At 37.9% G+C, this 16,191-nt stretch overlaps 2 protein-coding genes across 3 annotated transcripts; both read left to right on the top strand.

Moving 5' to 3' along the window:
* The first annotated feature begins 12,067 nt into the window (after nucleotides 1–12,067).
* On the top strand, nucleotides 12,068–13,825 carry LOC138868192 (cytochrome P450 71AU50-like). Of its 2 annotated transcripts, XM_070174091.1 has the most exons (3): nucleotides 12,068–12,512; nucleotides 12,615–12,691; nucleotides 13,195–13,825. In XM_070174091.1, exons 1-3 carry the CDS (start codon nucleotides 12,188–12,190, stop codon nucleotides 13,225–13,227), a joined length of 435 nt encoding a protein of 144 aa, XP_070030192.1. In that variant the 5' UTR covers nucleotides 12,068–12,187; the 3' UTR covers nucleotides 13,228–13,825. The 2 variants fall into 2 exon arrangements, with proteins under 2 accessions (XP_070030192.1, XP_070030191.1); XM_070174090.1 differs by having other exon boundaries at nucleotides 12,068–12,691.
* LOC104236981 (cytochrome P450 71AU50-like) lies at nucleotides 13,254–13,670 on the top strand. The gene has a single exon (XM_070146957.1). The coding sequence runs from the start codon at nucleotides 13,254–13,256 to the stop codon at nucleotides 13,668–13,670; it is 417 nt and encodes a 138-aa protein (XP_070003058.1).
* Nucleotides 13,826–16,191: the final 2,366 nt, after the last annotated feature.

Here is a 16,191-nt window from a genome sequence, read left to right as displayed (position 1 = left end):
AACAAAAAATCTGACGCACCTATTTTGCACTTTTCCATAAACAAGAGTCGTTAGTAATTTAATTAATTTTAAAGGAAATTTTCAAAAAAGATATATAAAATTATCCAATTAATAAAACAAAAAGTATATTAGTCATGGCAAGATAGTCAAATTAACAACTTTTTACAATAATGAATAATCGGTAAAAAGAATTATTATCAAAAAGATTAAAATAATGAAGAAAAATGTAATATCGTAAACAACTATAGAGGACAGTATAATAAAGTAAAATTATCTCAGGGGCAGATGTAGCTATGCTGTATCGGGTTCCTTTGAACCCAATACTTTCGATGTGAGGTATAAATTTATATGTAAAATTCATTAAAAGTATACTCCCAATAAAATCTACATATAAACCCATGACCATGACTTTAAATATATAATGTGTTCAATGCTAAAAGTTATAAATGTTGAACCCACAAAGATTAAATTCTAAATCTTAGTCTGAGTTACCCCTAGAGTTTAATATGATATCAAAATAAGCCGAGATAATTAATGTATTCTAGTATCACTTGTGACAATCAATAATTTTTCCCGTGTTTGAAAAAAAAGAGACATAATATTATATGGAGGGGATATCATATCTGAGCAAGCCTCTTTCTCAAATTTCATACCCCGAGAGTTCATTTTCATATCATATTAGGCTTGCTTTTGGCACCAGGAAATGCATAACAGTAGATATTACCGTTTGACCCAAAAATTAATTTTGAGATTACACAATTAAATTTGTATTTCTCCAAGCCACGAGCAATTTGTTTGACTCGATACAGTTGTAGATAATGAATAAAGATAAATTATAAATTGCGAAACAGATTAAAAAAAAAAGAATAATGCGACGGAGAATTTTTTTTTTTATCTTCAGTCCCGAGTGATCTATGCTCACAAGTATGACTAGATTACAAAGCTTAATCAGAAAACGGCCAGCACAAAATGATATTTTTGTTACAGCGAAAACTTTTCTATGTATATTTTATAATCCTCCTTTTGAGAATTGGAACAACTTTTATAGCGGTGAGAAGAGAACTGCCCTTCCGAGTTTTGCGCCAGCACGCCAATGGATTAGGTACTGGAGGATCCTCGATAGTGGCTTCCGTTTCGTCATAACGTAGGTACCCATAATCTAGAGATAAGGTTGACTGAGTCTCCGAACTTATTCGACCACCTCTCGAATTGTTGACCCTTTGATGACCATACCTCAGAATCTTCCGAATTCGGCGACAGGTCCCGTCACTTGATTTCTAGATCTTAATTGCCACGTGAAACTTTTCGGTCAAGCCGCATGGAGAGGGCAAACGCAGTGCTTGGTGTTGGTTGATCGTCAACCAAAGACGGTATGGATACGGCGCTCAGCCCCACAATACCAGGCGCAGCGACTAGGATCCGTAAACAGGCGTTGGCATTTTCCACCATCTCAAACTCCCCTAGAACGCCGAAGCATCTTCCTCGGTCGGTGTAACTAACTCAACAGATTGAGCAGTCTTTTGAGCTAAGGAAGGTCGTCGTCTTCTGTGTAGAGAAGTCCCCTCCTCGATGGCTTATCCATCATCGTCAATGATCACGATATCTATGACCGACCTGGGCAGAGGGCGCATCACCACGACTTCCGGAGACAACTCGGGGGCGGCATTCTTTGCCCTCTTATTCTTTCCCCCGGTTGTGGAGGAACACTTTTTTTTTGGTTGCTTGTTCTCCGGCCGGTGACTCTAAAAAGAAGCACTCGTACCAGAAGCAGGCCCGAAGATGCCTGTTCGAGTAAACGCCTCCTAAAGTAGCCTCGCCGTATCAGCATGATCAACCAAAACGTCCTCCTTGGGGACGACAACCGAGACCTGGGGTAGACCTAAATTCAGCAAAAAGAGAAAGGATTAATTAATTTTCTCACACAAAAAGCAAAGACGAGATGAGTCTAAGTTACCATGGTTTTTGGCCTTCCACCCGTATTTAAGGGCCAATTATTCTCACGTGCGGGTTTCGGGCGTATTGACGTCCAAGCTTTTTTTAGACCCACTGGTCCAAGCCTTCAACCCTAGGTGGTACCCATCGAGTTGTTGAAACAAGCAAAAGAAGGGGGATCAATAATGATATGAGATGATCTCTAATGAAAGAAAGATTAAACAAGGAACTTACGAGTGCGGTTCCATGATTCCGGGAAGGATGAAGCCGTTGCTGGAATGATATTATTGGTGGAAATTTCAACGAACTGTTCCATCCACCCATGGTCGTTGTCATCACCTATGCTAGATAGTAAAGCATGGTGGCCACGTTTGTTGAAATTCACCATTCCCCCGTGGAAGATCTTGGGAGAATAGAGGTTCATGACATGAGCTAGGGATAACTCCTCTTCCATTTCTTGGCACAAGCGCCGAAGACAAGTAATCGTCCTCCATACTGAAGGACTTACTTGTGCCAAACACACTTGGTAGCGGAGGCAGAACTCCACGATGACAGAGTCAAGCTCTCCACTCAGAGAAAACGTCCCCAAAGTGAAGGGATATGTATAGAAGTACGTAAAACCCTTCTTGGGAAGGTTACCCGCTCCACCAAATCTGGATCGATAATGTCTAAATCCTAGCAATGAAAAATCTTCCTTCACAGCAGGAATACTGGAAGACGGATGGAAGAAGGGTATCTGCCAACAGCCCATGTACGAGGGTTAGCGAAAAGAAATTTCTCTTCGAAGTCTTTAGTTGTGACGAGACTTATAGGGATGATGGCACTCACTATAGGAGGAGGAGCCTCATCGGCTTTGCCTTTGTTCTTTGAGGAACTAAGGCTTTTAGAAGAAGAAGCCATTCTATGTTAGAGAAAAAGGAAAAACTTTTCTCTTATGAAAAAAATCAAAGAAAGGTTAAAGAACAGAGTACGAGTTTAATGAAGAGAGTTTGAAGAATTATGAGGTGTGAATGAAGGAGTTTGATGCGTATAAGTGAAGAAATAGGCGGCCAAAATTGTGGCCATAATTACCTCGATAATCGGCAAAACTAATGCTAAATCATGGGATGACGCGTCTTTGGGGCATTAAATGCGGAGAGACATGCCTCTAATCAACCGTCAGAAACTTTTCAGAGGGGGTCAATAAATTTCCCGCCAAAAAGAATGTCTCTACCAACTTCCCGGTGACATAAAATTATACCACCGAAAAATAGGAGGACTATTTGTATGGGGTTAAATATGTTATTTTAAATGATCGCATGAGAAAGTGACGTGTGGAGTCGAAGATAGAGGATACTTGTAACCGAAGGCAACGATCTCGTCTATTACCGAAGAGAATGATACTCATAAAGATGAAATAAATACCTACCATCCGGTAGCATTTAATGAAGAATATTCTATAGCATTTAGTACATTATCCGTTACAAAAAAAATATGGCATTCATGGCCACTGTTACACAGATATTAAAGAGGGGCTTGATCCTAGGACATTTTTCCCTAGGTACAGCTATAAATAGTGAGCTCTACTATCATTGTAAAGGACACGAATTTTATGGCAAAAATACACTACACTATATTCAAAGCTTAATATAATCTTATTTTCTTGCTTTTTGATTTCATTGATGTTGTGGCCAGAAGCCCTGCTCCCGAAACTATTATTTCTTTTATTTCGTCTCCATCTCAAGGCTAAGTATTGCATATTTATATAATTCATTTATTATTTCAGGATCAAATTAATTCACTTGTCTAAAAACTACGTATAAATTTAACTGTACTGTTTTACAGGTAAATTATAGTAGATCGTTAAAACAACACCAATGCAAAAATGTTCAAGATACGAAACCTTTAGATTATACAAAGAAAATTAAGGACCCATTTTTCTATAGATATATTTTCTTTTTTGGAACTTTTTTTTCAAAATCGTGTTTGTTCATGAAATTTTGCAAGTTTTTGAAAATTTTTTGAAAATAAGTTTTTCAAAAAGTTACCTTTTCAAAAAATTAAAAATTTTTTGTTTCCCCACTCATAAAACTGCAACATTTTTCAAGTAAAATGCATGTTCAAACATAATTTTAAATTCCAAATACTAATTTTTTCAAAAATTATAATTTTTATCTCCAAACGCCTATTAAATATCTGCCTAATTAAATTGAGATTAAGGCACAATGTTGCGGCCAAACGCACACGCAAATATACGTGTTTGTCAAGTAATAAAGAGATAAGATAGAGTGTCGAGCTCACGAGGACTTGTTATCAATTATTAACTAAATTAGACTATCTTAATTATCTAAACAAGAATTAATCATAAAAGTATGTGACTCTAGATTAGTAAAAATGAAGAAAAACAAATAGTGAACCCTGAACAAAGAAAAAAAAGATTTTTATGTTATAAATGCAATGAAAACTCTAGGGTCATGGGTTATCTAACAATCTTACTGTATTCTTCAAGTGAATTAACTAGTTAATTTATCTGATTTATTGATTGATGGGGTTAATATTACTCATAAAAATCTATCGAGTTCTTACCCGCCTATTCAAGCTGACAAAATGCATTTATGTCTATAGAGTTAGAATCGATAAGAATGCGTTTATAATTCCCGTATAATAACCAACCAAGGCAATTAACATATGTTTATCCTAACCGCGAATCCGTACGTGTTCTCTGATATCCGATTTCAAGAACTTGTTCTACTCAATTCTATATGCAATCTAGAATTTTCACTTTCGAATTCAATTCTAAATTTGTAGATAGTATTCAATTGGTGATCAATCAATCAAATGATCAAGCGCAAGATTGAATAAATAAGCCAATACGATAAATCAAGAAATCAAAATCAATATTTGAATAACAATAGTCATGAAAGAACCACAACCCTAGAACATGAAGTTTAGCTCCACATAGACATGGTAGCCAAACAACAAATCATACAAAGAAATACAAAAATTATTAAGTTTGGTAGAAAAAAGATGAAACACGACCTTCACGGCGGCTCTGTGTTCTCCCTTAATCAAAAATTGTATAAAAATTATATTTTAGGACTATTTATAGGTGTAGAATCAAAACTTAGACGAAATAACCAAGTCCAAACAAAATAGCTTCGAAAACGAACCTGTGTGTCACCACGCGGAACGCGCGACGAACCCGACGCTGGACCTCTCGTCCTGAGGCTTAGCGCGAGGTAAAAGTTTCGCGCCACCTGCTGCTGCCCACTTTGTTTCGTTTTCAATTTTGGCTTATTGCCTAACTTTTCTTTTCCGGTGTCTGATTTTGTTTGCTGCTTCAACGTTACTTTCGTATCCTTGACTTATTTTCTTTTGTTGTCTCATGCCGCCCTTAAATTCTCTCCTATCATTACATCATAATCACCCATTATCTTCCCATATTACTTTAATTCATCAGCAAAATCCTATGAGCACAACGACTTCTTTGACTACTTTGATGACTATTTCTTCGCCAAAGTATCTATATTATTCATTTGTTTACCTTGAAAATACGAATACCAATTAAATTTGATTTGTGGTAAAGATATGCGATTTAGTTTAATATCAATTAATAATCAAGAAATATGAAGTATAGATGAAGGAAATAAATGAATCAAACTAGTGTTACTTAATCAATATCGACCTCGAGCTTAGTGACCTCGAGATGAACCAAGAACAGCAAAATAAGAGCAATAAGGATAAAAAGACAATTCTGATGAACAGTAAGAGAGAAAAGTAGGATAGTATATTCTTTGTCAATGATCAGATTATTTACAAAATAATTGGGGTCCCCTTTATATAAAAGGTGAACCCTAAATAAGGTATCTTTCTATTTACTGCAAGGAATATCCTTGATACAGTTATCTAACCCTAGTACATAATCGTATGATCCTATTCCGGGATTTGCGCCATGATCTTGGGGACGTGACAGGAATCTAGCTCGTTCTGTTACAACATAACGGTACTATTTTGAGGTCGAACATACTCGGCTTCGGTATTCCTCGTACTCCTATATCCGGGCATTGCATTCTGTCTTCAAACTCAGATCTGGTCTCTCGAGCTCGAACTCGACCTTACCTGGACTCGGGCTTCGGATGACCTCTCGAGCCTATAAATCGGGTAGCCCTGATTCCTACCGTATACAGATAGTCCCGCCGTTTCTTAGAGTATAACAACAAAAAATGAATTGAGTCCTTGATTTTTACCTCGATTTATCACGACATTATCATCGTGACGCAAGCGACTGGGGAAACCAAAGCTTGGAAGCTGGCTTTTCCCGAGGAGAACTTCGAGAACCTTTATCGAGTCTAGCGGCAGGGAAGATTTTGAGGGAGAAGACACTCCCGCCAATAAGGACTGCATCTTAGTAATTTTTTGCTCTCGAGGTTGATTGGCCCTAGCAAGGAACTCTCGATCGTGACCTATTACTTCTTTTAAAGAGGTTTATACAAAGTCCCTTTTCCTTCCATGGCTTCTGAATCTATTACCATTTTGCACGGGTCAAAGTGCCTTAGCATAAAATTCCCTTTGAATGTCCAAAGTTTGAGATGGTAATGACCGATAATAAATTTTTCCCTCGAACGTTTCTGATCAATGGTCCCCGAATGACCATTCGAACTTGAGTTTGAGTAGCTCTTAGGCTCAACAGTCGATGAGGTAAGGTAGCTTTTGGTCTTGATAGTCGAGTGAGTGCACACTCGAACTTGAAATGAAAATAGCCTTTAGGCCTTATGGCTAAGTGAGGACATGCTCGAACTTGAGACGAGGTGGCCCTTGGGCTCGAAAGCTAGTCCCCGAGTGAGAATTTTCTTGAACTAGGGTAGCCCTTGGGCTTAGTAATCGAGTGAGTACTTGCTCGAACTCGAAATGAAGTTAGCCCATAGGCTTTATGGATAGTCCTCGAGTGAGAATTTTCTTGAACTCGAGTAGCCCTTGGGCTTAGCAGTCAAGTGAGTACTTGCTCGAATCCGAAATGAAGTTAGCCCTTAGGCTTTATAGTCGAGTGAGGATTTACTCGAACTCGAAATGAAGTTAGCCCTTAGGCTTCTTTATATTGGCCCTTAGGCTTTTTTATATCGGCCCTTAGGCTATTTTAGGCAGGCCCTTAGGCTTTTTTATATAGGGCCGATTCGGCCTCTAAAGCGGCTATAATTTTTCCTTTTTTTTTTTTGGCTAAAAGACTTATTGAAAATTTCTTTATGCTTTAGCATGTGTTTTTTGTACCCGTTGGGTTTTTTGAGGGTTCAATCGATCAGAACCCATTCGTGTTAATGCCTCTTGAGGCTTTTTCGAAGGCTGATGTTATCAAAGCCTTTAAATTATTCGAGGGCTAATTTTATCGAAGCCCTTTTTGCTTTTGCCTAGGGTAGCCGAGTTTAACCGGTTTTTTGAAGTATTTGAAGGCCTTTAATTTATGGCGGAAGTCAGACATCTCCGAGCCGCATTATCTCGGCCATATCCTTTTACATGACCGAAGTCTTTAATATGGCCGTAGCCTTTTAATATGGCCGTAGCCTTGGGGTATGTCTCTAGACTTATTTTCCGATAGCCTCTCGAACTTGTCCGAAAGGTTAGTCTCCGAGTATGATGGCCTTGGCCTGTATATCGGGGGATGCCTCTTTGAGGTCTTATGATTTCGAACTTGGATAGCTCGAGTAGGTAATCCCCGAGTGTTCGAGGTATGCTCGCACTAGGGTTAAGATAGCCCTTGGGCTTTTATGATCGAGTAAGGATTTGCTCGAACTCGAAGTAAAGTTAGCCCTTAGGCTTCATAGATAGTCCCCGACTGAAAGTTTGCTCGAACTCGGGTTAAGATAGCTCTTGGGCTTTTCTATTTGTTACGAACTTTGGACGCCTCCGATCCGCGTTAACTTGGTCGTAGCCTTTTTTAGTTTGGAACTTGCCCTTTGGGATTATCTTCCGGTTCACTTCGAGCTTGACCAAAGAATCAGTCCCCGAGTGGGGCGGCCGTGGCTCGTAAAATCGAGGATCGCTTTAAGGTCTTATGGTCTCGAAATGTTATCAGTTTGTACTTCTATTGTGATCGGCCCTTAATCCTGTTTACACAATAAAGCAAGAGTATGAAATAGAAAATTTTTCTAGAAGCATGAGATAATGGCAAGGAAAAATACTTCTCTCAACAAGAGATTATACATGCATGCTTGTTTGATGTTAGAGCTCGAGTAACCTATATGGGCACGGCTCATCTGACCGTTTGACCCTTAAAACATTTTCCTATCGAGGCCCCGTTGTCATGAAGTAACTTCCTTGAAACGAAGCGGACATTCGAGGATAATGCCTTCCAGATCTCGAGGCTTATCCCAGGGAACCTCGGATACCGTTGAACTGCCCTAAATCAGCACGAACATTGGTTGCCTCGTTAAAAACCTTATCGGAAAAACCCAATTGGGACAAAAACCGATCTAAGGGAAAAAGAGTGCAATGCGTGCTTTAAGATTCAAAGCTTAGTGTCGATCCTTATCGATAGCCAGTAAGTGTTAGTCGAAAAATAGAGAGAATCAAAATGGGGTCGTACCTTTATTCGGATTTTGCATATTTAATGTGATCTTCCTTGACATCAGGCCCTCGTGAATTTTTACCTCGACCATTTCTCCTCTCATTTTGTGCGAAGCTTCGCCCAGACCCGCTGCCTCTATGGTCTCCGTTGTACGGTTGATATCGATCTCTATTTGACCTCGGCTCTTGATCGACGTCCCCTTTGATCCTACCCATGGGCCTACTAGGATAAATGGACCCCGAAGGAGTCCCAAGTTGATCACCTTCGACTCTAATCTTCGACTGGTACCGATTATGTACGTCGGCCCAAGTGACAATCGGGTACTCGAGCAAACTTTGCTTCAACTGATGTGAAACTATAGAAATCTGAGTGTTGAGACCTTACGTTAAAGCTTGAACGGCCCAATCATTGGTGACCGGAGGCAAATCCATTCTCTCTCCTTGGAATCGAGATATGAATTCCCTGAGCATCTCATTTTCTTTCTTCCTTATCTTGAAAAGGTCCGACTTCTTCGTTGCAATTTTAATGGCTCCGGCATGTGCTTTTACAAAAGAATTTGCAAGCATAGCAAACGAATCAATAGAATTAGGGAGTAAGTTCTGATCGATACCATATCAAGGCACCCTTGGACAGAGTTTCCCCGAACTTCTTCAGCAGTACAGATTTGATTTCATCATCTTCCAAGCCGTTTCTTTTGATGGCGCACATATACGAGGTGACGTGCTCAGTCGGATTGGATATCCCGTTATACTTAGGAATCTCGGGCATACAGAACTTCTTAGGAATTGGCTTCGGAGCCGCACTAGGAGGGAAGGGTCTTTGCACGAACGTTTTGGAATCTAGTCCTTCTAAGAATGGGGGTACCCCCGGTATTTGATCAACACGGGAGTTATAAGTCTCCACTTTTTTGTCATTATCCTCGATCTTCTTCTCTCTGGACTTGATTCTATTAGTGAGTTCCTCCAGCATCCTCATAATTGTGGGGTCAGTCCCCGAGCCATTACCATTTGATACCTCCGGCACCGGCTCAACACGTCGAGTGTTCCCTGGTTCGACCACACTTGGAGTTTATTCTGACTTTAAAATTGAGCGACGAAGATCTGTTGAGCTTGCAACATCTCGAATATCACTTGGAGGCTAATTCCCCCATATCCCATTCCTTGTTCTCCTTGGCCACCAGATCGGGCTTCCCTGCGTACACTCCCTCCGGGGTCTGTGCCTAAATCCGCGTTTAGAGCAACGTGTGAGCTAACATCAACTGGTTCTATATTTGGCACTTCCCTAGGGTTTATCGATGGTACACCGACCCCTGCATTGTTGTTTTCTCCAAGACCTTCATTGTCATGAACATGTGCATTTTGTGAGCTAGACATGTTTCAGCCTGAGAATCAAAAAATCTTGACAAGCAAAAGTGTAAAAACAACGTGTGTAATGAGAATCAGTAAAGAAATAATCACTATTATCTTTAGCCCCACGGTGGGCGCCAAACTATTTACCTCGAAAATACGAGTAACAATTAAATTTAATTTGTGATTTTAAAGATATATAATTTAGTTCAATACCAATTAATAATCAAGAAATATGAAGTATAGATGAAGAAAATAAGTGAATCAAACCAGTGTTACTTAACCAATATCGACCTCGAGCTCAGTGACCTCAAGATGAACCAAGAACAGCAAAGTAAGAGCAATAAGGATAACAGGACAATTCTGATGAACAATAGGAGTGAAAAGTAGGATAGTATATTCTTTGTCAATGATCAGATTATTTACAAATGATTGGGGTCCCCTTTATATAATAAGGGAACCCTAAATAAAGTATCTTTCTATTTACAGCAAGGAATATCCTTGATACAGTTGTCTAACCGCCTAGTACGGAATCGTACGATCCTATTCCGGGATTTGCGCCATGATCTCGGGAAGTGGCAAGAATTTAGCTCATTCTGTTACAAATCCATAACGGTACTATTTCGGGGTCGAACATACTCGGATTCGGTATTCCTCGTACTCCTATCTCCGGGCATTACATTCTGTGTTTGAACTCGGATCTGGTCCCTCGAGCTCGAACTCGACCTTACCTGTACTCGGGCTTCAAACGACCTCTCGAGCCTATAAATTGGATAGCCCCGATTCTTACCGTATACATCATTAACACCCTAAAAGTATAAAACTTAATAATTTAGGCATATTTAATATCAAATATAACCAAAAAGCAATAAAAATATGAGTAAATTAATATCGAGCAGCACTTTTGAGAAAAATACACTTAGAAGCACTTTTTAAAAGCTTGACCAAATAATAATTGCTGCTTAGAAGTACTTTTCAAATTATTTTGCCAAACACAAAATGCTTCTCACCAAAAGTACTTTTGAAAAAAATGCTTCTCAAAATAAGATGATTTTTCCAGCTTGGCCAAAATGGTGCGTGCCCGCTTGCTTCCATAAGGATAACATAATACTCCATCATCTTCTATTTCTGTGGTTACAACATATCTTATTATGTTGACCACTTTGAATCATGATTTCCTTGTCTATTTTCGTCTATTTTTGTCTATTTTCTCACTCTCTCTCCATAATTGGTAATGACCTTTTCCTTTATTTAGATTTATTTCTCTATTTCCAAAATAAATTAGCCACTTTCCCTTTTCCTAAATAAATAAATTTCAAATTAGAAGAATCCAGCTAATATTTTGATAAATTGAATTTGCTTAAAATTATTTGATATTTTAGGAAGTTAAAAATTATTTCTAATTTTTTTAAAGTGAGGTCCAGAAAGAATAGTGTATACGTAGACCTTACCCCTGTGATGAAATATTATAATTATTAAATATATTTCTTAAGGAGTTGATTAAAAAAGTGACTAAAAGATAATAATATGGACTCGAAGAATGCATTTTATTACTATCTTGATATAAGAGTTTAATCTCTTCTTCGAAAATTGGTCAAAGAGACAGGAGGAATATTTTTTTCCTTTCTTAGGAAAATCCAGTAAGTACAATTACGTTTATTTTCCAGGGAAACCCGCAACCGTTATCCTTCGGGTGTGCACTAGGTAACCTGTTCATTGTGCAATAACTCGCAAATCATACAGGAGATGTAAACCGCGCTAGGCACGCCCGGTACGACGAGCTCTGATTGAGGAGACTGCTGGTGAGAGAAATCTATCCCAGGTCTCCCATGTGGAAAACCACTCACCCAACCAACTCAGTACAATTGAGTTATACTTGCATTAACTATCTTGATACAAGGGGGTTGGTGGTAGTTTGCGCTCCTTTATAATAAACATTATCTATCTTGAGGCTCAAGGGACTATATTCTAGTATAACCAAAGTCAGCTATTAGAGCTCCCAAGTCCCAACCATGGCTTTAATATGGACTACACTTATACTAGCTCTAGACATATACATGTTCCATAAGTTGTAAATAGGAAAAAACTTCCACCAGGTCCAATAGGAATTCCAAGTTTGGGACATCTCCACTTAATAGGTAAAAATGCACACCAAGATTTTTACAAATTAGCCAAGAAATATGGCCCTTTTATGTACTTGCGACTTGGGTTGGTACCAACAATTATTGCTTCTTCCCCTGAGACAGTTGAAAAAGTCCTCAAGACTTATGATCATGTATTTGCTAGTAGACCTCATAACGAGGCCTCTCAATATATAAGTTATGGCCAAAGAAACTTGATTTTCTCCAAATATGGATCTTATTGGAGGAACATGAGAAAATTATGTACTTTGCAACTTCTGACTAGTCAAAAGATTAATTCATATCAATCTTCAAGAAAGGAGGAAGTTTCGATTTTGGTTAAATCAATCAAACAGGCTGTTCAAGATGGTGTTGCTGTTGATCTTAGTGCTAAAGTTTCATCCTTGAATGCAAACTTGAGTTGTTTAATGGTTTTTGGTAAAAGGTTTATGGATGAAGATTTGGACAAAAGGGGTTTTAAATCTATAGTTCAAGAAGTTGTACATTTAGCTGCAACACCAAATCTTGGTGATTTCTTTCCTTATCTTGGTGTTTTGGATCTTCAGGGACTTACTGGTAGGCTAAAGGCTCTTTCAAAGGTTTTTGATGAATTTCTTGAGAAGATTATTGAAGAACATGTTCAGTCTAAGGAACTGAGGGAAACTGAGGATTTTGTAGATACCATGATGGCCATTATGCAATCTGGTGAAGCTGGATTCGAGTTCGATCCCCGTCATATTAGAGCTGTTCTATTGGTATGTATAATTTCATTGAATCAATATTTAGTTGGTGATTAATTTACAAACATATGCTAGCATTTGAAAAATGTGTATAGAATTTTTTGTGTTGTTAAAACTTTAGTTTTATGAACCTCTCTATAGCAACCTCATTTGATCCGATATATTTTGGTTGATATAGAGTAGTGCTGTTATAGTGAATACATATTATAATATAACATGAAAATTGGTTTCGAGAAAAACTTGGCTTTTATAGTGAATGACTATTATATAGGAATGATGTTATAGATAGGTCTGACTGTACTACATCATACATTGACTAGTTTTATGTTGGTTGTCAACCTACTACTTCCAATGAGCAAGCTCACATAAGCGGCACATTCATATGACTGATCTCAACTTGTTTGGAATTAAGATATAGTAGTTGTTATTTTGTTGTTTGTCATTGTTACTACATTAATTTGTTTAATTCACATTTCTGGGGACAATTTGTGCACATGACATGCTTATGGCTTCAATAGACACTTCAGCAACATCAGTGGAATGGATATTGACAGAGCTTCTTAGGCACCCTAATTTGATGAAGAAACTCCAAAAAGAGTTAGAAGAAGTGGTAGGAATTGAAAGGATGCTAGAAGAATCAGATTTGGAGAATTTGAAGTACTTAGATATGGTTGTAAAAGAGGGCCTCAGGCTGCATTCACCTGCACCATTACTGATTCATGAGTCCATAGAAGACTGCGAGGTCGGTGGCTTCTACGTACAAAAGGGATTGCGAATTATTGTTAACATATATGCAGCTCAAAGGGATCCTATTGCCTGGCCTGAACCAGACATGTTTTTTCCAGAAAGATTTGTTGGGTGCAACGTAGATCTTTGTGGATACGACTTTCAACTTCTACCATTTGGCTCTGGTAGAAGAAGTTGCATTGGTATGCAGTTGGGGATAATAATTGTTCGCCTTGTGGTCGCGCAATTGGTGCATTGCTTTGGTTGAGAACTTCCAAATGGTATGCAGCCTAGTGAATTGGACATGAGTGGGAAATTTGGTGTTGTAACTTGTAGGGCAAAGCATCTGATGGCAATTCCTACATATAGACTCCACTATAGCTGATTTAAGTAAGCATTTTCTTGTATATGTACCATGTAATTTTCAATGTATTTTAATGGATAAGTTTAACGCTTATTATATGCAGTCAATTTGATTGCTGTTTTTTTTTTGGGTTGGAAAGATAGACAATATTATAGCATACTAAACAAATACAACGTATTAGGTTCTTGGATGCATACAGGGCATCCGTTGTACAAAGATAGAGCTAGGTGCTTGATCTCCCACTTGGGAAACAGTACTAGTAGTAGAAGTAGTAGCTACTAAAGAGTTTCTACTATTACACATAATAGATAAGCTAGATAAACTAGAGAGAGATTGTGTAACATTCCTACTAAACTTCCTAATCATCCTGTTGTGGAGTGTGCCCTGGTGATCTTGTTCATAACAAGACATAGCAAAAGGTGGCGGTGTCCCAAAAAGTAGGCAGTGCTCCTGTGCGTGCATTGCTCCATATCTAGCTAACCTATCTGCTACACAATTCTACTCTGCTCTCTGTAGATAACTTGAACTGATGGATTACCCAGCTATTGGAGCAATGACATGCAATCATTAATGATATTAGTATAGTGCATTGTAGGTTCTTTGAACATACCGATTATTACTTGTGTATCCATCTCAATGATGATTGGTGTGAGCTGTTGTTGGACAACAATTTGTAATCCTTTGAGGAGTGCAAGAAGTTTTATTTGTATAGTGGGGCCTGCTTTCACGGACCCTGCAAAGCCTATAATCCAATTGCTTTGTTGGTTGCGGAAAATTTCACCAATACCATAGGTACTTTGAGCCAGGGAGCAAGATCCGTCAATATTTAATTTATAAAAAGTATGATTTGGTGGATGCCATTTGATATAGATAGGGGACTTTGTATTCTTCTTAAGTGAATGATTAGTTAAAAAGTAATATTCAGCCACCCTTGATAACAGTGAAGGCATATGTAAATCCATTTTTTGATGTTCATAAATAAATTTATTTCTTTTAATCCAAATTTCCTATAATGCAAAAAGAATCATAGTTGTATAAGGAATTTTGTGAGGTGTCGAAACCAGTAGGGTATGTATAAGCTTGTACAACCAATTCATAATATCATTTTGGGGTATTGAGAAAGTGCTAGTGGGAGGTGGTACCCTAAGGGATTTCCAAAGATGTAGGGCGTTAGGACAATGTTGAAATAAATGACTAATTGTTTCAGTGTCTTTATGACACTGTGGACATGTTGCTAAATTGGTAATACCTAGTCGTATAAGATACACAGCTGTTGGAAGTCTGTCATGGCAAATTAACCAAAGGAAAAGGATATTTTATGAGGAATTTGATGTTTCCAAATCCACTTGTACGAGGTGGTTATGCATGTACCACTAGGTGTATTAGTGGTGCTAAGATACTTGTACATTGAGTTAACTAAGAAGATACCATTCTCTGTTAGATCCCAGTAAATTTTGTCATAGGTAGTGGATACAAGTGGTATATAAATATTATTAATTAGGGAAATTATATGCGGGGTAAGTCAAAAGGTATGTTATCTAGGTGCCATCTATTATTGTAATAATAATTAGAAGCCAATTTATTCTCCTCAAATTGAGGCATAGGTCCATAAATGTAGTTTCTAATTATTAGATTATGTTTGAGCCATGGGTCATTCCAGAACCTAACATGTTGTCCTGTTGTAATATTCCATTTATAACCTAACCTGCAATAGTTCCAGCCGTTAATTATATTACGCCAAGTATTAGAACATTTATAATTTATTAAAGATTGTGGCCGTGCATAATTATGTAAAAGAACTTTTGCCCACAGCTGTTGTGGATCATTGAACATTCGTCATGCAAGGCTTGCATGAAGTGATTGGTTTTTTGTACAGAGATTTTGTATACCTAAACCCCCCAGTTCCAAAGGTTGCGTGATTGTAGACCACTTTATGAGATGTAATTTTTCTTTTGAGGAGTTGTGCCCCATAGAAAATTCCGTTGATACCGATTAAGGTAGCTTAGTATATACGTAGGTATTTTTATATATTGCATCAAGTGATTAGGAAGGTGATTGAGGGTATATTTGATTAAAGTTAGTCTTCCCGCTCGAGATAGAAAATTAGTTTTCCATCCTGCCAATTTTGTTTTAATGATATCAAGTAAGAATTGATAGTCATTTTTGGAAAGCTTAGTTTTAAAAATAGGGAACCCCAAATACTTTCCAAAACTACGCCCTTCCTTCATACGAAAAATTTGAAGAATAATATTCTTAGTATTTGGTTGACAATTTTTTGAAAAGTAAATATTTGATGTATCAAAGTTTATAGATTGGCCAGACTGGTGAGTAAACTATGTAATAGTATTAACCATTGATTGATACGTACTAGCTGTAATTTGTAAGGTGAGGATAATATCGTCTGCAAATAATAAATGAGATAATT

This window comes from Nicotiana sylvestris, chromosome 5 (genome assembly GCF_000393655.2).
Source record: "Nicotiana sylvestris chromosome 5, ASM39365v2, whole genome shotgun sequence".
NCBI classification, from domain to species: domain Eukaryota; kingdom Viridiplantae; phylum Streptophyta; class Magnoliopsida; order Solanales; family Solanaceae; genus Nicotiana; species Nicotiana sylvestris.
The sequence above is the reverse complement of the archived record's forward strand: the minus strand, read 5'-3'. Positions and strand labels throughout refer to the sequence as shown.